This window comes from Arachis stenosperma, unplaced genomic scaffold (assembly GCF_014773155.1).
Source record: "Arachis stenosperma cultivar V10309 unplaced genomic scaffold, arast.V10309.gnm1.PFL2 arast.V10309.gnm1.Scaffold_100042, whole genome shotgun sequence".
In the NCBI taxonomy this organism is placed as follows: domain Eukaryota; kingdom Viridiplantae; phylum Streptophyta; class Magnoliopsida; order Fabales; family Fabaceae; genus Arachis; species Arachis stenosperma.
The window spans coordinates 72,332-95,612 of record NW_026651375.1 but is presented as its reverse complement, the minus strand read 5'-3'; the positions used below and the strand labels follow the sequence as shown (position 1 = coordinate 95,612).

Below are 23,281 nucleotides of genomic sequence, written 5' to 3'. Positions count from 1 at the left end.
ATCTGGACATATAATCCTTATCCCATAAAATTTACAACAAAAATTATTGGCCTCATCTTTTCCTTATTTTTGAATATTCCCACAATTACATTGATATTGAGGCATTGTTTGTTAGCAAAAATTAGAGCGACAAAAACAAAGAGACACATACATAAAAAGTATTGTCCTTATATTTAATTTGGTAGTAATAAGAAGTAGTGATAGATGTTTATTAATTAAGTAAACATGATTATTGATCCGTCCGTTGGCTATAATTCGACTCAAGACTATAAATCGGAATTAATCTGGTTAAAATTAAATACACACGTGTAGGCTTAAAACTATAAATCGAAATCAATCTGGTTAAAACTAAATACACACATGGAGGAGTACGTGGAGAGTACGTGTTTTGCTCTCCTAACGAACTTATCATATACAATCAAATAACTACGTGCCAACCCAGATGGCACAGGAATCTCTCCACAAATCTCTCTAAACAAATTCACTAGAGCAGTTATCACATAATTATCCCACTAAGTAACAACTCCACAATATTAGAGTAATCGTACTACAACAATTCTATAAATACGTCCACCTCCAATCTTAGGTACATAACACTATTCATTCTGAGTCATTTGATATTCATCTTATACTCTTACTAACTTGAGCGTTGGAGTCTCTTTGCAAGTCCCAACCTCCTCCGGTGTTTCTTGACGGCTGAAGTATAGCTCGGCATCTGGCTCTTAGGACATAAAACTCCATACACACAGAAGAAGGAGTTATATCTCGGCACTAGAAGGAGTTATACCTCGGCTCAAATTACTGGACAGGAACAATTATAAAAAAAAAAGTCATCTACAAAGGCAACTCAACTCGGATAAACATGATTATTCTGTTAATCTAGTCTAGCAATCAGTTTCTATTCATTTTCAGGTATATATTTTAAAGAAACTTACAGCAAAATCTCATATTTATCATGCATGATCTTATTTTTGGAGATACACAAAACATAAAAAAAATTAGTATTAATAATAATCAACGGTCGACTAATTTTTTTGTTATGGAAATAAAAGTGGTGGTATATCTTAATATTGTAATTTTTTGTATTTTTTAAAATTGTAAAAGTACACAAATCGAAGAGACCGATTTTTGTACCTCAAATTTTTTATTTTTTTAACACAAATTGGACAGTCTAATTTTTATACCTTTAATAAATCGAACGATTCAATTTATGCTTTTCTAATTAAACGATTTTATATTTGAGTATAACATTCTTAATAATCCACATTTTAAAAAAATACTACTGTCACTCCAATGTTAAAAAAAAAATTCTAAAAGGTCTATAATAATTTTATTTTTTGAAGGGATGCGGTGTATATATGGTACTAAAAATAATAATATTATTTATTAGTATGTCCGAGAGATATATACCATGTCTAGTCATAAGCTTCTTCTTCCATCATATTATATATACTTTAAATTTCTCTCTCTATCTCTATCTCTATCTCTATCTCCAATTATCTCTATCTCCAATTATTTTATCCTTGGCAAAGAACAAAACCGTTCCGGTTTCTAGTTTCAGCTAAGTAGCTTTAAAGGTGTCACAAAAACTAGTAGCATATCTATCTTCACTTCTCTCTCTCTCTATTCCCCCCATTTATAATATGTTCCTTTCAAGGGACATTGTGTACTTTTATTCTCGTTATTGTTGTTGTTCCAACTAAAGAACAAAATGCATCATTTTAATTTTTCTCCAATATAGTTTAAGCCTTTTTTTTTGAATAGTTATATTTATAGTTGTATTAATTTGTGGTGTTATATGGATCTTGGTGTGGTGGGTTTTGATGGGTTGGTGGGTTCAGAAGCTGGGTTTGTTCCATTTGGATCTGGGTTCCTTAAGCATCAAAGATCTGAAGAGGAGGTGAGTAATAATGATCATAATAATAGAAGAGGGGCAAAACTGTCAAAGGTTAATATTACTAGTGGTGATGATGATGATGATGTCATCACAACAACAACATCAAAGGGAATGTTGTTTTTTCAGAATCATCAGAGGAACAACAACAACAATAGCTCTTGTTGTAGTGTGTTGTTGAGATCTAATAATAATAATAATAATAATAATAATAATAATAATAATAATAATAATAATAATGGAAATGACAATGTTGCCATTGCTCTGTTCAAACAAGAAGGGGAAGAGAAGATGCTGAGTTTCTCAACAACACCAACACCAAAGTCAGAGACTTTGATTGTGGAAAAGGCTTCTTCAAATGCTACATTGCACACTTCTTATCACCCTTTCTCTAGTTACAACATAAATAATAATGCAGGTATATTTATTTATTAATATTTCTTATTTGAGGTCTTTTTACTGTTACTCATGCATATTACTCAAATATCTTTAATCATTAAGTCATTTCTAATAATGGGTTATTTTATTTGAATTTTTTTGGGGGTTTATGGATGGTTGGATTTGGATTTGTAATTTGTAGGTTAATGAGTTTGATTTGGATGTTTGGTATTTTTCTTGAAAATGGTTCTTTTTTTTTTGTAATCTAGTAAAAAAATTTGTGTTTTTTTTTTGTTGATGGTCATCCTACAGTACCTGTGTGGAAGGTCTTTTCATGGAAAAAAATATATTGAGATATGCCTTGTTTTTCTGAAGTCTTGTCAAGAATTAAATAAATAAATAAGTAAAAAAGAAATTCTTCCAAAGAAACTATATTCCTTGTTCCTGTTTTAGGGTGAGGGATGTAAGCAAAATTTTGCACTAAAACCTAGAGTATACCAAAGGAGAAAAAGGGAAGAAAAAAAAGACATATGAGAGAAGCTTATTGAAGCTATTATGATAGGGAGCATGAAAAAGAAAAACAAAGCTACATAATTTGATTGGCTCTTTTACCTTATGTTATCTTCTGTACTCCTTTACTATAAAATCCTCTTTTCCATGTCTTCCTCAAACCAAAAAAGTTGACCTTAACGGTTTTTCCCCCCTCAAATCAAAAATGCTATTTGTATATTAAAATTAGTTTCTAAATCAGTCACTAATGTGTGGTTCAATTTATTTTTAATGTGTATTTATATTTCAACATGTATTTATACTGGTGGCTAATTTTATTGTACACGTAGCATAATTGGAGAATTAATAAATAATTAAAATGCTACCTTGTGCCAGCATTTGTTTTGATGTTTCTTTTAAGTTGTGAAATGAAATAAGTGATTAATTTTGATGTACTGATAGTAATTTTACACGGTTATTTAATGTGATTCATACGTTTGGATGATAACTTAATAAGAGTTTGGAAATTAGTTATTTTTGTTGACGTGAGAATCTACGATTAGTTATTTGAATAAATTTTTTATGAAAATTAAATTGACAAAATAATCCTTTTATAAGGCCATTCAATCAAATGCTTGTGAAATATTAAATGATTAAGTTAAACTTTTTATTGATGTGATAATATATAATTAGATGCGTTTTATACTAAAAGTATATAACAAAATTAATATTTTTATTTATAAATTTATTCATAAAATTTTTTAGATAAACCAAATACTTTGTTAATATAAGATATTATATGAATTTTGAGTAATGATGAATAATGAAACAGGTTACAATAACAGTAATTGGGGAATGATGATGATGGGAAATAGGAGTAGTAATAATAATGTGGGAAGAGTGGTAGGAGCTGCATTATTCACTCCCTCACAGTGGATGGAGCTGGAGCACCAAGCACTCATTTACAAGTATATCACTGCAAATGTTCCTGTTCCTTCTCATCTTCTTATTCCAATCACTAAAGCCCTTCATTCCACTTCTCCATTCTCTAACTTTCCTAATCCACTTCTTAGACCCAATCCTTGTAAGTATCTTTCTCTTCTTTTCTTTTTTCTTCATTTCTAAGATTTAGATGTAGATGAAAATAATCCCAAAACATTAAATAGTTTTGTTTTTGTTGACAGAAGAGGCCGACACATGGCACATTTTTGTCAACAAAATCAAAACTATTTCACATTAGTCATTTTTTTTAATGTTTAAAGATATGGGATAAAGTATGTTGTTGGATTACTAAACGAAATAAACTAGACTAAAAAAATTAAATTAATGGCTAAGTGATGGCCAAAAATAATAAATTCTGGTTATCTCTTAGCATTTTTTCTTGTCATTTTCATAGGCATCCAAATCGAGTGTAATTTTGGTAATTCACTCGTTTATATAGTAGAGACTCATACACAATTGTTTTCATGAGAAATTGATAACTGTTTTCAGCTATCAATTTCACACAAAAACAACTACGTTTAAGTTTAGTGACTGTGTTAACTAACACAAACCTTGTCACTAGATATTGTGTTTTAAATAAAATGAGTCTTTGCAGTGGGATGGGGAGGTTTCCATCTGGGATTCTCGAGCAGCACCGATCCGGAGCCGGGTCGGTGCAGGAGAACCGATGGGAAGAAATGGCGGTGCTCGAGGGACGCAGTTGTGGACCAGAAGTACTGCGAGCGTCACATGAACCGAGGCCGCCATCGTTCAAGAAAGCCTGTGGAAGGCCAATCAGGCCATGCTGCTGCCGTCACCACCACCACCACCACCACAACCACCACTTCTAACTCAAAGCTATTGTTGCCTAACAGCAACAATTCAAGTTCTTCATTCTCCATTGTGGGGAACACTGCTTCCAACAACAACAGCAACACTATTTCATTTGGAAACTGCCATGAACACAAGAATGTTATTCAGCAGCAACAGCCTGTTGCATCTGATGCTTCTGCTGCTAATAATATCAGCAGGTGCGCCACTAATTACTAATTTATTTTTTCTTCTTTTGTTTATAGCATATTGGTACATAATAATTGAAATTCTTAGCTTGCATGGTTTTAAAAGAAAGGGCAAGAAAATGTTTTAGGTATCCCTTTGATCCCGAAAAATTCCTAGGTGTTTGTTATTCATTGTTTGACATATCAACAATGTGAATTTATTATTATTACATGGTTGACATGTCAAACAATGAATGACATAGATTAAACCTTTTTCCCATTAAATGGGGTCGGCTACATGGATTAAGACGTCATTGCATCATGTCCATGCTTTGAGATGCGACTTTGTTTCAGGTTGGCTGTCGCAGGCTTAACACAGCCTAATATGGCTTCAAGGACGTCATTGTGTCGTGGCCATGTATTGGGATGTGACATTGTTTTACGTTGGCAGTCGCACAAACCGAAAAACCCTTGTTTTTCCGGGCTTGAGACCGGCTATGTGAACATAGGCCGAGTTAGGTTAGAGTATACTTTTAAAAAAGAAAAAGATGTCTTGTGCAATTTAACTTTTTAAAAGTGTTGTGAAAATGGGCGACGTTAATGTTCCTATCCTTTTTTAATTATGCAATAATAATTGATGTGTTAAATTGCACACATTATATATATACCATCTTTTTCTTTATTTGGAAGCAACTAAGAAATTCTCTTGGCACTCATTCCTACCTCCTTATGCATGTTCCCTCTTTTAGTGTTTGTGTTTCATCTTCTAATCAAAGAATCTAGTATTTCTTGTTCATCTTTTTGGTAGATAGTGACTAATCAATTTTGACATGGTGGTTCATATGCTTTTAATTTTTCTTAAAAGAAAAAGATGGTCTTAAGGCATGTCAATTTTTGTTTGTTACTTTACCCATGTGTTTAAAGTGTTCCTTTTCAATTATGCATTATTCAGTGTTCTTTTAAACTGTTTTATACTAATAATGTATTAAAATTAAATTCAAGTTTTTAATTACTATAATGCAGGATGTTTATGAAGAAAGAGAACAATAATGCAAATGAGAGTTGTTCACTACTTCCAATGCTACCACCAAAGGAAAACTGATGACAAGTCATCTTAGCCTAGTTTCACTAGTCTTTTTCTTTTGTTTTTAATTGATTTTATGCACTTTCTTGAGCCATAAGTAAGCCAATTGGGTAGAATTTCATGTTTCCTTTGATTTAATCAACCATGGATGAATTAATGCAATTTCATGAGATTTTGTGCTATAATTGTCATAAATTATGAAAGAGAGACAATCTCATAATTTTGAGCATAGCTTTGATGTTTTTGGTTGATTGATGATAGGTGAAAAGAGCTTTGAAGAAGGTTGAAGAAAGAAGGAATGGCAAGGAGTAAGAGAGAACAAAAAGCTTGTGCCAACGTTTGCCCTCAAGCTTTTAGGCAAACGTTGGCGCCACAACAAACACCTAGTGGAGCAAAAGCTTGCGCCAACGTTTGCCCTCAAGCTTTTAAGCAAACGTTGGCGCCAACGTTTGCCCTCAAGCTTTTAAGCAAACGTTGGCGCCACAACAAACACCCAGGGGAGCAAAAGCTTGCGCCAACGTTTGCCCTCAAGCTTTTAGGCAAACGTTGGCCAAGAGCATTCAAGGGGGATCCACGTTTGGCTCAAAGTTTGACCTCAAACTTTAGCTCAAACGTGGATGACAGCACGGGAGGCTAGCTGATATGAAAAGCTTGAGCCAAAGCTTGCCCTCAAGCTTTGACTCAAGCTTTAATGATTCATGGCCCGGTTCACAGGTGGGTTTCTCTCCAACTCCAAGAGCAATCAACAGAGGCTTTTGTCAACCCAATTCCATCAAGAGCAAAGGCCCAATTCAAGGTTTGAAGATCATTTGAAGAGAGTGTATAAATAGCTTAGAATTTAAGTTTTTCGGAGAGCTTTCTTTTAGAATTTTTCTTTTAGTATTGCTGGGAGTTTTGGAAAGCTTTTGGGTTTTGAGTTGTTTGGAGATTCTGAGTCTTGGGAAGAAGAATTGAATTCTCTTCCTCTTAGTTTTCTTGTTTTCAATTTCATCTACACTTTTCTTGAGTCTTGGGTGTTGAAGAATTGAAGAAATTCTGTCTCAATCTCACCTTGAGATCTCTCTGTTTGATTTACTGCAACTTTTGGAAATTGAACTTTAAATTTACTTTTCTTCTACTGCTTGATCTTCTTAAATTTTGCAATTGCTCTCTGAATTTGGATCTAGGAAGGCATTGAGATCTAGACTTAGTTATCTAGTCTCTTGGGTCCTGAGATCTATTGGTTTCCATTTTAATTTCCTTGTTTAATTACTTCACCAAGTTTATTTACATTTCTGTTTGAGATCCGGTTTATTTGAATCCACCTTTACCTTTCCTGCTTGTTGCAATTTACTTTTCTCTCGTTTAGTTTCTGCAAATCAAATTCCCAATTCCCTTTATAATTCAAGTAATTTACATTTCTTTCACTTTAAGTTTCAGTCATTTACATTTCTTGCAATCTAAGTTTCTGCAATTTATATTACTTGCATTTTAAGATTCAACTTCTTTACTTCCTGTTCTCTTTAATTTACTGCAATTTTCCCTCTCCCTTTTAAACTTCATGCAATTTAGCTTCTGCCGGATACAAATCACTCAAATCAACCTCACTCCCGTGAGTTTTATTACTTGATGCGACCCGATACACTTGCCGATGAGTTTTGTGTCGGATCGTTTTCCGCACATCAAAAACCCATTCATGATTCATAACAACCACCATGAATTTGGAGTTGTGACTTGTGATTCACTCCTTAACCCTTCTTCCAATAATAAGAGCAATGATTCACAAAACAATTCCCTAAGGCATTTCATTGATGAGTCAACACAATTGTCAATCTCAATCCCAAATCATCAATTCATGCCAACCAATGAGAAAGTGACACTCTCACCTTTAAGGGTATCATCATCAAGGGAGTTGGAATTGGAATTAGTAGACCTATTCAAATGGGGTTAGGAGTTGGAATTGGTGTCAACAACAACAACAACATTGTTAGACAACCAAATTGGATTCCAATTTCATGGGAGAGTTCAATGGGTGGTCCACTTGGTGAGGTTCTCAACCTTAATAATAATAATAATAATAATAATAATAATAATAATAATAATAATAAGGGATCTTTGAACCTTATTAGCAGTGATGGGTGGGACAATAGTCCTTCAATAGGGTCATCACCAACTGGGGTGTTGCAAAAGACAACAGCATTTGGTTCACTCTCTAATAGCAGTGCTGGGAGTAGTCCAAGGACAGCAAACAACAACAAAGGAGGGGCAATCTTGTAAAATCATCTCTTGTAAACACAAACTACTGTGTGTGGAATGTGGATGTTTGCTTCATGCTTCACATTAATATTAAGTTTTTTATTTATTTTTATATAATATATGGTAATATTAGAATTTAGAAGTTGGATGAGATGTTTCTTTCTTCTTTTTTTTTTTAATTATTAAATGTGATTTTGTTTGGTTGTATTTAACAGCAAATGATGATGATGGTTGGAGTGTGTGGACATGGTATTTTTTTTTCAAGGTGATGAATTTTTTTTGGTGAAGGTGGGGACTTTGATTGCATGACATGGCAGTAAATATTAATTTTGAGTTATACAAGTACTCTGCTGGAAGAAGTTAGCACTAACACACAAAAAAATGGGAAGGACTGAAAATAAAGGAAAGGATAAAGTATTAAATTGGTTTTTTTTTTTATATTTATGTTTAATCTTGTTTTGATTTTTAAGGTTTAAAGTGTTTTATTTGAATTTAAAAAAAATTATTAGTTTTAATGTAGTCCTGTCGTGAAGTTATATTAAATAATTAACGAAATTCAGTTTTTAGATATAGAATATTTATGGAATCAAACTCTTCGGTTGTCGAGTGGAGTTTCCCGCGGTAAAGGTGACGATGGCCTTATCTTTGTTGTTATCGGTGAATTTTCCTGCGAAAAGCGAGTTCTTGAAGATGTTCTCCATTTGCCAGTGACTCGCGGTGATGTATCCGCTCTTGATTCTGTGCTTTTTGAGTTTGTACCTGTTCTTTAAAAAAGAACATTTAGGTTTGGTTGAACGGTGACGTTAATTATTTAACATTGACTTTATGACAGGATTATATTGAAACTAAATAAAATTTTTTGAATTTAAATAAGACACTTTAAATTTTAGAAACTAAAATAAGATTAAACCTAAATATAGAAGATCAATTTAATACTTTACCCTAGAGTAAATAAAAACAAGAAACTAGAGTCCCTTTCAACCATGTTTTCATTTAATTGTTAAGAGAAGTATATGTGAATATAATTTTCTTTTAATTTAAGTAGACATGAGAGTTCTAATTTAAAATTTTTTCTTTCCAAATTGATCATTTGGATTCGAAAATTAATTTTTAATTAGTTAATATTAGTTTATTTTTCATTGTAAAATTATTTTTAACACTTAATTTTTAGAAGGTTTAAGATTTAGAATTTATTTTAAAAATTAACCAATATTAATTGAAAAATAATTAATCACCAAATTTGATTCTTATATTACCCCAATAAGACAAAATTAAAGAAGTGTATTGTTATATTTTTTTATAAAAATAGAGTGAACATTCAGAAAGGAAGAATTAAACCGAAACTAGTTTAGAAAGAACATTTCTAAATTTCTAATTAAATTAGTGTACAGAATGCTTCTGATACGGATTGAAAGGAGGATCGGGAACCTGCGGGTCGGATCGGATGTTGGACGGCCCGATGGAGCGGAGGGGAGGTACCTGCAAAGACACTCCGACGCTCAAGTCAGAATGGATCTAAGAGGTATAAGGTGTGTGGGATGAATGAATACCTGGAGGGACTTGGGTCCTCTATTTGTAGATGATGGTGGTTATCTTATCTTTATCTTATCTGGCTAAGATAAGAGGGACGTTTGAATTCAAAAGTTGGTTAGGAGTTCTAGAGGGCCGATTTGGGGCCTTCTAGAGAGACGAATCGGGTTGACCCGGTAAGCCGGGTTCGGGTTCAGGGTCCGTGGACCGGATCCGTAACAGTTGCCCCCGCAGCGAGAGAACGAGTGAGGTCGGTTTGTCGCTAAGAGTTCGAGACGTTTCTCTGCGTATTCGGTGCTGGTTGAGTGTTCGTTTGGCGACGAGGTCGGCTCGTTGATTTCGTTTGGCGAAAGATTCGTCTCGGCCGTATTTTGGTCTTGACGTGACCTTTCCGTGTCTTGCTGTGCCTGTTGCGTCTTTTGAGGCGTAATTGATTAGTTTGCTTTTCCGAGGGAGCATTTATTGCGGGGGTGTTTTCTCTCTTTTGCCCCCGTGAGCTTTCATTGCTTCCAGGGTTAGTTATGTCTTTTTCTTTCTTTTTGAAACCGTTTTGCTTCGGTTTTTATTTCCCTCGTCCGTTTTTCTTTTCAAAGAGAACTCTTCATTTTCCTGAGAAAAAAAACCGTTCAGTGGATTTTGCTTTCTGGTGCTGTTCTGCTTCTCCCTGTTTTCTTCAAGTTTCCTTCGAACTTTCCAGGTTGGTGCTGTCTTTTTCATACGTTTGTTTGTATGCCTGTTTCTATTTTTGCTATGCTTGTTCTGCCTGCTTCCCTTTTTGTTTTTCCTGTGTTTGGTGTCTGCGTTTGGGAAAGGGGCTGAGCACCACCATTTTTCTGTTTTGCTTGTAGTGGTGTTTAGGTGTTCATTTTCGTAATTGTGTCGAGTTGGTAGGCTGATGGTGGTGCTCCTCCGTTTTAGGTATGCAGCGTCGGAGAAATGAGAGTGTGGGTGCCCCCGTTGCCCCTTCCAGGGGCGTTCCCAATCGCTATGGTTGGGTGACCAGCGATGTGTGGGGCGTTCCGTCGCGGATGACGGAGGGTGATCTCCAACGGCTCCGTGACCAGGGGGCGATTTGTGGTGGTGGTGAAGAGGAGGGGCGATACGAGCTCGTGCTCCCTGATGCCGATGAGCGCGTTTGCTATCTGAACCTCCATTCACCCACCGTGCCGGACTGGATGTGGGTCTACGAGTCCATGTTTACTCGGCTTGGAGTGCGGTTCCCCTTTTCCCCTTTTGTCCAGGGTTTATTAAGTCGGTGTTCCGTGGCACCGTCTCAGCTTCATCCGAACAGCTGGGCAGCCGTTCGGTGTTTCGAGCTGGTGTGTCAGTATCTCGATCTCCCGACTTCGGTGCCTGTTTTCCTTTTCCTCTTCTTGTGCACTCTTCCGACTAAGGAGGGGAAGCACAAGAAGGGGTATATGTCTTTCCGGGCTCAGCCTCATCGTCGGATATTTGGGTTGTTCGAGGATTCCTTTCACGGGTTTAAGTGGGAGTATTTTAAGGTGCGTCCCGTTGAGGGTCACCGCCCGTTTTGGCTTACTCTGGAAGGCGAGCGCCGGTTTCCGACGTACTGGAATTTTGGTGCCGGGCCGTCGGTTTTGACTAAGATTTCCTACGACGATTTGTCCCGGGAGGATAAGGATATTGCCAGCGTTTTGTGGCATTTGTTTGGCGAGCGTCCGTTGAATCCTCGGGACGTCATGGGGGATCCCGAGGCTTGTCGGACTTTTATTGGTGTGTTCCTTTCTCCCCTTTTTTTTTTTTTTTGGTAACTCTTCTAAACTCTTCTGTTTTTCTTTCAGTTGAGATGGCTGGCGGGTTGACGACCTTGGCGAGGTTGAAGGCCGCGTTAGTTCGGGAGGAGGGATCGTCGTCCCTACCACTCCTGTTTCGAATCCGGCTGTGGATTCTCAAGCTGCTCCTCAGGGGGTGGTTTCCTCGGAGGTGCCTAATGAGGCTCAAGTTCCTCCCGGTTCGCCTGAGGTGGTCGTGCTGACGGGTACTGAGGCTTCTCGGAAGAGGGGTAGGGCCGAGGAGCCGGGTAGCGATACTTTTGAAGGGGAGGGCTTGGTCCCTAGTGTGATGGACCGACGCTTCGACGCCACGGGTTTCATTGATCAGCATTTGATGCCTGGAACGGAGTCGTTTTTTGATGGCTGTGACGTCTCGTTCCAGGCTGAGTCGGTTTACCGTGCCCTTCTTCGCTCAGCTGTGGTTGTTCGAAAAGCTGAGCCCGTTATGGCCCAAGCGGGTTTGTTGGAGAAGAAGCTTCGGCAAGCTCAGGCTGATGTGACCAAATTGAAGGAGGAGCTTAAGGTTGCTATTACTGCGAAGGAGAAAGCGGCGAAGTCTTCAGAGGATGCCGGGGCGGAGATTCTCTGACTTGCCGGTGTTGAGACTTCGCTTCTTTCTCAACTGGCTGAAGAGCGGAAACGTTCCTCTGATGCAAGTTCTCAAGCTGCCTTGCTCCTCGCCGAGTCGGAAACTCTGAAGGCTCAGGTCGAAGCCCTGAAGAAGGAGAAAGCGGCTTTGTTGGCTGATGCTGGGGATGCCATTGCTGCTACCGAGGAGACGATGAAGGCGCAGTTTTTTGGTGTTGGCCCCTGGTGTGGATGTGTCTGTGACGGGCGCCTTCAAGACCGTCCGTGATGGGCGGATTGTAGATATTTGAGTAGTTTCCTCTTGTATTTTATTTTTGAACTTGTTAGTTACTGAATATTTTGGTGTGGCCAAGGGCCGTGACTTTTGGGGATCGTTTAATAGTATTTTCGGCCGTCTGGGCCTTTTGTATGATCCGTTTGTGGTGTTTATTTGGCCGTTCGGGCCTTTCTGCATTATTTGTTTGTTTTAACGTAACCGTTCGTTTGGTCGGTTTTTTGGATATCCGTGCGTTCGGCCTGAAGGGTGATCAGTCCTCCATGATGGCCGTGTCTTCGTTCCGTGTTTTAAGAAACAGTAGTGACTTGTAATGGCGATGAAGTGAAAATAACTTGTAAAAAATTTTATTTGAATAGTTGGGCCTCGTTAAAACCCTTCGTGAGGGAAAGAGTACCCGAGGTTCTAATAAATAAAAAATAAAGGGAAATAAAGGGTGATTAAAAGAAAAAAATAAAGAGTGACTTATTTAAGTATAGTATCTTCGTAGGTTGGCCGCGTTCCAAGTTCTTGGTATTTCGCTGCCGTCTGGTCGTTCGAGTTTATACGCTCCTTTTCCTATTACGGCCTTGACTCTGTATGGTCCTTCCCAGTTGGGTGCGAGCTTTCCTTCTCCTGGGGTCGGGAGGCCGATGTCGTTTCGTCGTAGGACGAGGTCGTTGTCCGCGAATTCTCGTCGGATGACGCCGTGATTATACCTTAGGCTGATCCTTTGTTTGAGTGCTAATTCTTTGACGTGGGCTATGCTTCTTGCTTCGTCTATGAGGTCTCGTTCTGCTTCTTCGTCGTTACCTCCAACCGTTTTTCTGGGGCTGGGGTCTCCGATTTCTACTGGGATGACCGCTTCTACGCCGTATGTGAGTCGGAAGGGCGTTTCTCCCGTGCTTGTTTGGGGTGTTGTTCGGTATGACCATAGGACTGATCCCAACTCGTCTGCCCACAATCCCTTGGCTTCGTCAAGTCGTTTCTTAAGTCCTTTGACGATAATTTTGTTGGCGGATTCCACCTGTCCGTTTGTTTGGGGATGTTCTACCGAGCTGAAGCGATGGGATACGTGCAATCCTTCTAAGAGTTCTCTGAATTTTCTGTCTGTGAATTGGGTTCCGTTGTCGGAGATGATGACTTCGGGAATTCCGAACCGAGTAATGATCTATCGCCAGACGAATTTCCGGCATTGGTTTGCCGTGATGGAGGCCAGGGGTTCGGCTTCAATCCATTTGGTGTAGTAGTCTATGGCGACGATGAGATATCTAAGTTGGCCAGGTGCCGTGGGGAAGGGCCCGACGAGGTCGATTCCCCAACTGCCGAATGGCCGTTCAGCCGATATAACGCTGAGTTGGTGTGGGGCGGCTTGGTGGATATTGGCATGCTTTTGGCATTTGTCGCAGCTTTTTGTGAGTTGTATGGAATCTCGAATGATTGTGAGCCAGAAATAGCCGGCCCTGATGATTTTTTGGGCTAGCGTTTTTCCTCCGATGTGGTGACCGCAGCAGCCTTCGTGGATTTCGCGGAGTATGTATTCCGTGTCCTCGGGTTCTACGCATTTGAGTAGGGGTTGCGAGAATCCGCGTTTGTATAGCTGTCCTGCTATGATGGTGTAGTTAGCGGCTTCTCTTTTTATCTTCCTCTCTTCTTTCGGGTCTGGTGGCAGGATTCCGTCGCGGAGATATTGCAAGATCGGGTATGTCCAAGATTCCCGATTTGAGGATGTTAGGTGTGCGTTGATTTCCGTTGATACGGAAGGCGACTTAACGACCTCCTGGATTAGCGATCTGTTGCCGTGTCCTGACTTCGTGCTGGCTAGTTTGGAAAGTAGATCCGCCTTGGCGTTTCGCTCCCTGGGGACGTGATGTATGGAGACGTTTTCGAATCCTTCTTTTGTTTCACTCACTTTTTTGAGGTATTGTTGGAGCAGGGGGTCCCGGGTTTGGTAGCTCCCGTTGATTTGGGAGCATACCACCTGGGAATCGGTGTTAACTTCGAGTATCTTGGCGCCGACTTCCCGAGCTAGGTTTAGGCCTGCCAAAAGGGCTTCGTATTCTGCTTGGTTGTTTGATACTGGAAAGTCGTATCTTATTGATTGTTCAATTGTGATCCCATTTTGGTTTTCGAGTATAATTCCGGCGCCTCCGTGAGTGGAGTTTGATGAGCCATCGACGTGCAGTTTCCATGGTTCGGGTGTCAGCTTCGTCGGAGTCATTTCGGCGATGAAGTCGGTCAACGCTTGTGCTTTGATGGCGTTTCGGGGCTCGAACCTGATCTGGAATTGGGATAGCTCGATGGACCATGCTAGCATTCTTCCTGCTAGGTCGGGTTTTTGTAATACTTGTTTGACCGTTTGGTCGGTTCGGACCGTTATGGGGTGGGCCTGGAAGTATTGTCGTAGTCGTCGGGATGCCGAGAGGAGTGCGAAAGCCAGTTTTTCTAGTCGTGAATAACGGGCTTCCGTGTCTTGTAGCACCTTGCTTATGAAGTATATGGGCTTTTGTTCCTTTTTCTCGTTTTCCCGGACGAGTGCTGCTGCGATTGTTTCTTCCGTTATGGAAAGGTACAGGTATAATGTTTCCCCTGTTTGAGGTTTTGCGAGGATCGGAGGTTCCGTTAGGACCTTCTTAAAGTGTTGGAAAGCTTCTTCGCATTCTGCCTCCCATTTGAAGGGGGTTCCTTTTTTCATAAGTTTGAAAAAAGGGATTGCCTTTTGTGCCGAAGCTCCGAGGAACCGGGATAGTGCGGTTAGTCGGCCGGTGAGCTTTTGGATTTCTTTGAGGTTTTTGGGACTTGTCATCTCGAGGACGGCACGGCATTTTTCCGGGTTTGCCTCAACTCCGCGTTGTGTGATCATGAACCCGAGGAATTTTCCTGCTTCCATTCCGAAAGCGCACTTTGTTGGGTTGAGTCGCATTTGGTGCTTTCGCAAAGTGTTCATTATGACCTTTAGATCGTCGGTTAGTTGCTCGCCGGATTCCGTTTTGGCGAGCATATCATCTATGTAGACTTCTATTTTGTTTCCGGTTAAGTTGCGAAATATTTTGTTAACAAGTCGCTGGTAGGTGGCTCCGGCGTTTTTTAAGCCGAAGGGCATTACTTTATAGCAGTAGGTTCCATCTGGGGTGATGAATGCTGTCTTTTCTTCGTCTGGTCGGTGCATCGGGATCTGGTTGTAGCCGGAATATGCGTCCATGAAGCTGAGGTACCGGTGTCCGGATGCCGCATCTACTAGTCCGTCGATGTTTGGTAGGGGGAAGGCGTCTTTCGGGCATGCTTTGTTGAGATCTGTGTAATCAACGCACATTCGCCACTTCCCGTTAGACTTTTTAACTAGTACGACGTTGGCTAGCCAGGTCGTGTAAGGGAGTTCTCGGATGAAGTTGGCTTCGAGTAGGGCTTTTACTTGTTTTTGGACCTCGGCGGCTCGGTCTGGTGACATTTTCCGTCTTCTTTGCGCCACGGGTTTGGCTAGGGGGTCTACTGCCAGATGGTGAGACATCAGATCGGGACTTATTCCCGGCATGTCGGTTGGTGTGAATGCGAATAGGTCTCTGTTTTGTTTCAAAAGTTGAGAGAGTTCTTCTTTGAGGTCGTGTGGGAGGTTTCTGTTGATGAATGTGTATTCATCCTTGGTTGGCCCTATTTGTAGTTTTTCCATGTCCCCTTCTGGTTCCGGTCTAGGTTGGCCGTCAAGCCGTGCGTCTAGGTCGGCAAGGAATATTCCGGCCGCGTCCCGGGACTTTTTCCTTAGAGCTAAGCTATTGTTGTCGCATTCGGCTGCAACTTCTCGGTCTCCGTGAATGGTTCCGATGGTGCCGTCGTCGGCTTTGAATTTCATGAGAAGGTATTTGGTGAAGATGACTGCCGAGAAGTCGTTAATTGTTTTTCTCCCGAGAATGACGTTATAGGCTGTGGAGTCTTTTAGGACGACGAATTCGGATAGGATCGTCTTTCTCTGATTGCTTGTTCCTACGGTGATGGGGAGAGTGACCGAGCCGTCTGGTTTGAGGAAGTTATCTCCGAGGCCCGTGACGCCGTGGCGATGCGTTTGGAGGTTGTCGTTGCAGAGTCCAAGTTTGTCGAAGGCTCCTCGGAAGAGGATATTGGAGTCGGCACCCGTGTCCACGAGTATTCTTCTTACTAGTCCTGTTCCGATTCGGGCTGATATGACGAAGGGGGCATCTCCGGCCGAGGTGCCGTGCTGGCAGTCCTCGGGTAAGAAGGTTATCGTGCTGTCGGCAATGGTTACTGGGTCGTGGTTTTTGACGGCCATTATCTTGAGGTCTTTTTTCATTGTTAGTTTTGATTTATTTGGCGCGTCTTTGCCCGTGATGACGTTTACTATGATGGTCGGATCTTCTTCGGTGTTTTCCCTGGGTGGTTTTTGAGTTCTTGGGTTGCGTCCTTCTCTTTCTGGTGATTTGTCTCTGTCGGCGCGCCTTGGTTCTCTGATGATTTTGACGAACTCGGGGAGTTTGCCGTCTCGTATAGCTTGTTCAAGAGCGTCTTTGAGATCGTAACAATCTTGTGTTTTGTGGCCGTATCCGCGGTGATAGTCGCAGTAGAGGGTTTTGTTTCCTCCTGTCCTTTCCTTGAGTGGTCGGGCTCTGGGGATGACGCCTCGATCTGCTATTTGGTGGTATACCTCAGTAATTGATGCTGTTAGGGGAGTGTAGTTGGAAAATTTTCCTATTCTTGGTGGTCTGTGGGTCGGTTTAAGGTGGTCTCGTTGGTTCTCTTTGGGTGGTGCGTTATGACGGGGAGTCGGGTTGCCGTGTTGGATGGCGGCGTGCTGCCGTTTGTTGGCGGCGACGACCTGGCTGACTTCCTCGTCGTTGATGTAATCTTTAGCGACGTTCTGGATTTCGTGCATGGTCCACACTGGTTTGGTGGTGAGATGTTTGCGAAAGTCTTCATTCATGAGTCCGTTAGTTAGGCAGAGGCTGACAACGGAGTCCGTGAGTCCGTCGACCGTTAAGCATTCGTCGTTGAAGCGGTCGAGGTATTTTCTTGTGGATTCTTCTTGCCTTTGTGTGACCCCTAACAGGCTGATGGGGTGTTTGGCTTTGGTGATTTGGGTTGTGAACTGGGCCATGAATTTTCTTGTGATGTCGTGGAAGCTAGTTATGGATCCGTTTGGGAGGGCGTTGAACCATTTGATCGCTGGCCCGGCAAGGGTTACTGGGAAGGCTCTGCATCGGACTGCGTCGGATGCTCCTTCCAAGTTCATTCTGGCCTCAAAGGCCGTTAGGTGTTCTTGAGGGTCTTTAGTTCCGTCGTATTTCATGTCGGTGGGTTTGTCGAAACCTTTGGGGAGTTTTGCTTTTAAGATTCCTTCCGTGAAGGGCGTAGCTCCCATTATGGTATGGTCGCTTCTCGTGCGTTTGGTGCCTCGGTATCTCCGGTCTTCGTCTGAATCATGCTGACGGTTTAGATCCCGAGAATCGCTACGACGGTGTTTTTTGTCGTATCGTCGTTCAGGCGACTTCTCGCGTCGGCGGTTGCGTGAGGTGCTGCGATCATCCCTCCTATTGTGCTGCCGGATTGGCGACCTTCCGCGGTGGGATCTTGACCTGGAAGTTGCCTGGCTTCCATGCTCGTTATTGTGTTTTTCTCGGTCGTTTAGCTTGCCTTCAAGTTCTTGGACCCAGAGACAGAGATCCTGGATGATTTGTGCCGCTTTGTCCCTGGCTTTCTCGGGATGTCGTGGGTCCGTCGTGGCGTCCTCGTTTGCGTGGTGGATGGTGCTTGCTATTTTTGCTTGGTTTGTGGCTTCATGGTGTTCTGAGATCGGACGACGCGGTTGGGAGTCGTCCTGGCTTGATGGGTTATCCTCCAGGATGCCCTCCATCCGGTCTGATTGTTGCAGGTCCCCATAGACGGCGCCAATGTACAGAATGCTTCTGATACGGATTGAAAGGAGGATCGGGAACCTGCGGGTCGGATTGGATGTTGGATGGCCCCGATGGAGCGGAGGGGAGGTACCTGCAAAGACACTCCGACGCTCAAGTCAGAATGGATCTAAGAGGTATAAGGTGTGTGGGATGAATGAATACCTGGAGGGACTTGGGTCCTCTATTTGTAGATGATGGTGGTTATCTTATCTTTATCTTATCTGGCTAAGATAAGAGGGACGTTTGAATTCAAAAGTTGGTTAGGAGTTCTAGAGGGCCGATTTGGGACCTTCTAGAGAGACGAATCGGGTTGACCGGTAAGCCGGGTTCGGGTTCAGGGTCCGTGGACCGAATCCGTAACAATTAGTATAAAAATATAAAACAACACAAGAAAGTAAATATATATATATATATGACATCGTCTATTATTATTGGTCTATGGTAAGAAAACCAAAGGTGATTTGGTCATGCAATTCTTAATTAAAAAAAAAGAAAGTGATAACATAAGGATGAGAATATTCATTCATACTTATTCTCCTTTAGATATATGTAATTTTATCTCCTAAGAATTCAAAAGAAAAAATTTTCAAAACAATTTCATCTTCGAATCAAGCATTAGACATACATATAAAAATACAAAATGATTATACACATTAATTTTTTTTTGAATTGTTCACGATATTTTCTAGTTCGATATATCAATAATTAATTCGTCGTAAATCTGAATTTCATTATTTAAAGATGACCAACAAATTACTACATATATACAATATAAAATTCAAACTTCAAACACTTAATTAAACAGACCATTAAGTTAACCACTTAGCGATGCAAATAATTTTTATTATTATTGTTATTACTTTTGATGTTTTCATGGTCATTTTTATGGGTAGGTTTTTTTTGTTTGTTTTTGGATTTGGCCATTTTGGGGTTTACTTTGACTTTTAAAATAACTCTGGGCATTATGACCAAAAAAAAAACCTCTGGGCATCAATTCTTGGGGTCTTCCCAAACCTTCAACAATAGTCCTGAGGAGTTATGACCCAAATTGATAATAACCCAAAGCTAAAGGATTTTTCATTCAAGTCATCAAAGAAAAGGGATTTTCTATTGGATCAATGCTTCTGACATTGTAACGTCTATAATTGGGACTGTCCATCCTACTCTCTTATCCAAAAATAAATAAAAATCATATTTTTATTCTTAAAGAAAAGTTTAGTTCTGTCCGAAAAAATAAAAGTTTGTTGAATTTTTTTTTGTGAATAATTTAAATTTTATATCGTTGAGCACCGCAAATCTTGTTCAAGTGGCATGTTTTTTTTTTTCTAACTCGATAAGTTAAAAATTAATTTATTGCAAATTTGAACTCTATTTAAGAATTTACTTATTGTATGTATAAAGCTGGATTTAAATCCCGACGCTCACCTAAGTAAACGAGTGAGATGGCCACCCGACCAGCACAAATTGGCATAGTTGTTGGTCAGTCCGTGTTAAAAGTTCTATATATCGAGCGCACCAAAATCTAAAGAATGATTTTGATAAGAAGCTACTCTGTTTGAAAATTGATTTTAATTAGATACTACTCTATTTAATTATAAAGTTGGCTATGGATTCCTTGCTCCTACATTTCTGTAGGTTTATCATTAACCATCATAAAAATAATTATAAAATGTACCCCGTTTTTTTTTTTGGAAAATTGACTAATTAGATTTTGACCCCTCAAATTATTAGTTTTTAACTTTTCTTCTTTTCTCTTTCATTTTCAGATTCAAAGACATTTAGAGAAAAGAAGTCTGCTAGGGTTTCCTCTCTTTATCAATTTCTGCTAGAATTTTCAATCTCTGTCTCTCTCTCTTCCTCTTCCCCTACCGGAAATCTCAATATCTTCCTCTTCCCCTTGCTGCCGCAACCTGCGCCCGCCGTCGCCGCGCAAGACGAAAAACTGAGAGAGATTACAGTTCTTGGAGAGCATCAACGAGACTGATTAAATCTCCTTCCGAAATAGAGTTCTGAGTTTTCTCCCTAAACCTCTCTACCAGGTTTCTTTCCTTTAGATTCATTCATTTCCTTCTTTGTCATCCTTCTTATGCAAAGTTTCATTAGATTGAACTTGTTCGAATTGGATTAGTCATTAGATTGAAGATCATGCCAAACCCCTTTAAGCTAGCCAAGAAAAGTTTCTTAATTGAATATCTTATTCTTGTTTAAATGAACTATGATTTAAATTGTTTCAATGGAACCAAATTTAGGTGCTCAACTGCTCACAGAAACTATATGCATATATAATCAATGAGGAAAATGCTATTTCAGATAGAATTTTTAGTTATTAGCAAAGCTAATCTTAACAAATTATTTTGTTATTTGTAAATTACCAGTCTATAATTAGGAGTTTTAATTTATTTTTTTATTAAATATCAAGAAAAAAATGATCTTTATAGTGATTTTTAATTCAAACAAGTACAAATATCAAATTTCCAATTGACTTGTATATAAGAAAAAATCTTTATTCAAATATATGGGTTTAACATTGTCTTTTGATATGAATTAGCAATCTGGTATATCCAAGAAAAAATATGGCCAACAGATTATTATTTTTACCAAAACAAACGAAGGAATCAAGATCTGGAATATCTCTTGGAATCATAAAATCAACGAGGCATTCTATTATTTGCTTGTTCTTAGTACTGTAATGATGCCTTGATCTCATTATCCAATTATATTTATTTGATTATTGTCTTAGTGATAAGTTGGAATTTCTGATGAGAAACATACAATTTGCAAACCCAGCAGCTTAGTCAGATCATGGCTTCTCCTTCTCAAACTCACCTCAATGTTGCAATGCGGGTCCTTCTCAAACATCTAAAGGTCGATTGTCATTTGTTTGACAAAAAGTTCAAGCGGGTGTGATGAAATTACTTTCAGTTCCTTCTTCTCGACAATTGACCGACATCCTTATCAAATCTTCCTCCACTCAATCGTTTGATGCTAATAAATCTTCCTGGAGAGGTCTGCTAGGAAGCACAAAATTGGGGCAATTGATAAATTTTAAATTGCTTTTGTTACTATATTACCCTATTTGGTTGCATGTCATTGTTTTCATGTGTGTTTTATGTAGATATTAGATGTGCTTCTCTTGTAGGTTTAACTCTAATGTTATGTTTTGTGAAGCTGTTTTAGTTTCAATATTTGGAGATTGATTTCCCCATCATCAGGTAGCTTTTTCTTTCCTTGTAATGATTCAACTCTTAACCTGCAGAGAGCTTTTTTAAATTATCCTCGTTTTAGCTTTTTATTGTTATATTTCAATCTCTCTTGTCCATCCTCTCATTTCTGGATTCTTTTTCTTCTAATGTTTCATGTATTCAGTCTTCATTAGAGCTTGATCATTATTTGTATCCCGGATAAAGGTGATGAATCAGGGCCAATCATACTTTATCTGGATTTTTATATGCGGTAAGTTTATTTGTACTTTCCCTCCATTTTTCCAAATAGGTTATTAGTATTAATTTTTTTTTTCTTTGTTATTTTGAAGTGAAATATGTAGTTTGTGTTTTCTTTCTCTTGTTAACCTATATTCATAGGATGTGATTTGGTGGGGATGTATATGGATAGAGCAAAATCGTTGCATATTTGATAGGATAAATTATAGTTCTTTTTACTACTGAAACTATTTAGTCTTTAATTTCAGTTGTCTGTCTGTGTGTGTAGCCAAATATAATACCCAGAAATTTGATATTGCTTCACTAGTTTTTCCTATCATAGTTGTCTGCCTGTCATTACTATTGCTTTGATTCCTAAACCAATGTGCTGTTTTTTGACCTTTTGTGTGTGTGTGTGTGTGTGGCTATGCTTAGCCAAATATAACACCAAGAAATTTGATATTGCTCCACTAGTTTTTCCTACTAGAGTTTTCTACCTGTCATTACTATGGCTTTGATTCGTAAACCAATGTGCTGTCTTTGACCTTTTGGATGACTCTAGCTAAAAACTTGAACCACACTGCAGTATGATGTTAGCTTTTAATATCTCTACTTATGACATTTTCACTTTGCTAGATATTTGAAGCAGCAAGCATCTTTGGCAAATAGATCGTTATCCAAGTATAATTTTTTTAATACATATTTCTACAAGAAGCTTTAGGATTCTGTTTCGGTTAAGATAATATATTATCTTTATGCACATGCATAGCTGTATATTTAATTCAATCTTTGGAAAGAGCTCAAGAAGGGCAAACGAAGCATAGAAGTGCACATCATATGTGCACCATATGATATATTCAACACCTTCCAAGTACAGAAACCTTCCAACATCATCTCTGTCATATTGCTGGTCCATCATTGCCAGAGTAACACTAGCATCACTTTCTTGGGAGAGATCACCACGATGTTTTTCATCCACGCCATCTACCATGCAATCAATGTCACTGGCACTATCTATTGTATACTCAACATCATAGGTGCTATCTGTTGTACGCCCAGCATCTGCACCTTGTTTACGACTCACTTTGGCTTCAGTCACTTTGACTTCTGTATTTTCCAATTCTTTTACCTGATCCCGGCTTTTTTCCTCATATTTGAAGATGGCAAATGCGAGTCTGAAAGACAGATCAAAGAGTCTTCATTTATTAGACTAATCTGACAATAGCAAGATCCACCAAAAAGCTAGATTTTATGCAGGTTACTCGATCACAAAACAATATATTTAAATGAATACATACCAATCCAAATTGTTCCTCCAGCAACAATTAAACAATGTGAACTTGTACCTGTAAATGAAAATTTAGTTATATTATCTAAACCAACAGAAGCTTCAAAAGTAAGAGTTGATCAAATGGAGAACATTCTGATAAATATGGGGAGAGGATGATCTATGAAAGATTGAGAGAAACCTTTCTTAGTTAAAATAAATAACAAAAATTTACAGACAGAAGAGCTAGTCATGAACTAGCAAAGAAAAAAAAAAAAGAAAAATTCTGTTTTATGTTTTTTGCACATACTGCAGAGGCTCTAAGCTAATATATACCTGGCAATTATCCATAACAAACAAATACACAAGTTGATGCTTAAAAATTAAAATGTCTTCATGCTTAAACAGAGAATTACCATTCTGGTAGTGACTCATCCTGAAGAATAGGATTTTGCCATTTTTCAATGTC

At 39.3% G+C, this 23,281-nt stretch overlaps 1 protein-coding gene and 1 long non-coding RNA gene across 4 annotated transcripts; both read left to right on the top strand.

Annotated features, from left to right (window-relative positions):
• The first annotated feature begins 1,533 nt into the window (after window positions 1-1,533).
• LOC130960061 (growth-regulating factor 1-like) lies at window positions 1,534-6,886 on the top strand. 3 transcript variants are annotated; one of them, XM_057885408.1, is made up of 4 exons: window positions 1,534-2,312; window positions 3,594-3,845; window positions 4,359-4,773; window positions 5,764-6,886. In XM_057885408.1, exons 1-4 carry the CDS (start codon window positions 1,799-1,801, stop codon window positions 5,840-5,842), a joined length of 1,260 nt encoding a protein of 419 aa, XP_057741391.1. In that variant the 5' UTR covers window positions 1,534-1,798; the 3' UTR covers window positions 5,843-6,886. The 3 variants fall into 3 exon arrangements, with proteins under 3 accessions (XP_057741391.1, XP_057741390.1, XP_057741392.1); XM_057885407.1 differs by having other exon boundaries at window positions 5,095-6,886; XM_057885409.1 differs by having other exon boundaries at window positions 6,086-6,106.
• A 14,311-nt stretch (window positions 6,887-21,197) lies between these two features.
• Window positions 21,198-22,261, top strand: LOC130960054 (uncharacterized). Its single transcript, XR_009078978.1, has 3 exons — window positions 21,198-21,338; window positions 21,493-21,579; window positions 22,182-22,261. It is a non-coding gene; the product is annotated as an uncharacterized LOC130960054 (long non-coding RNA).
• Window positions 22,262-23,281: the final 1,020 nt, after the last annotated feature.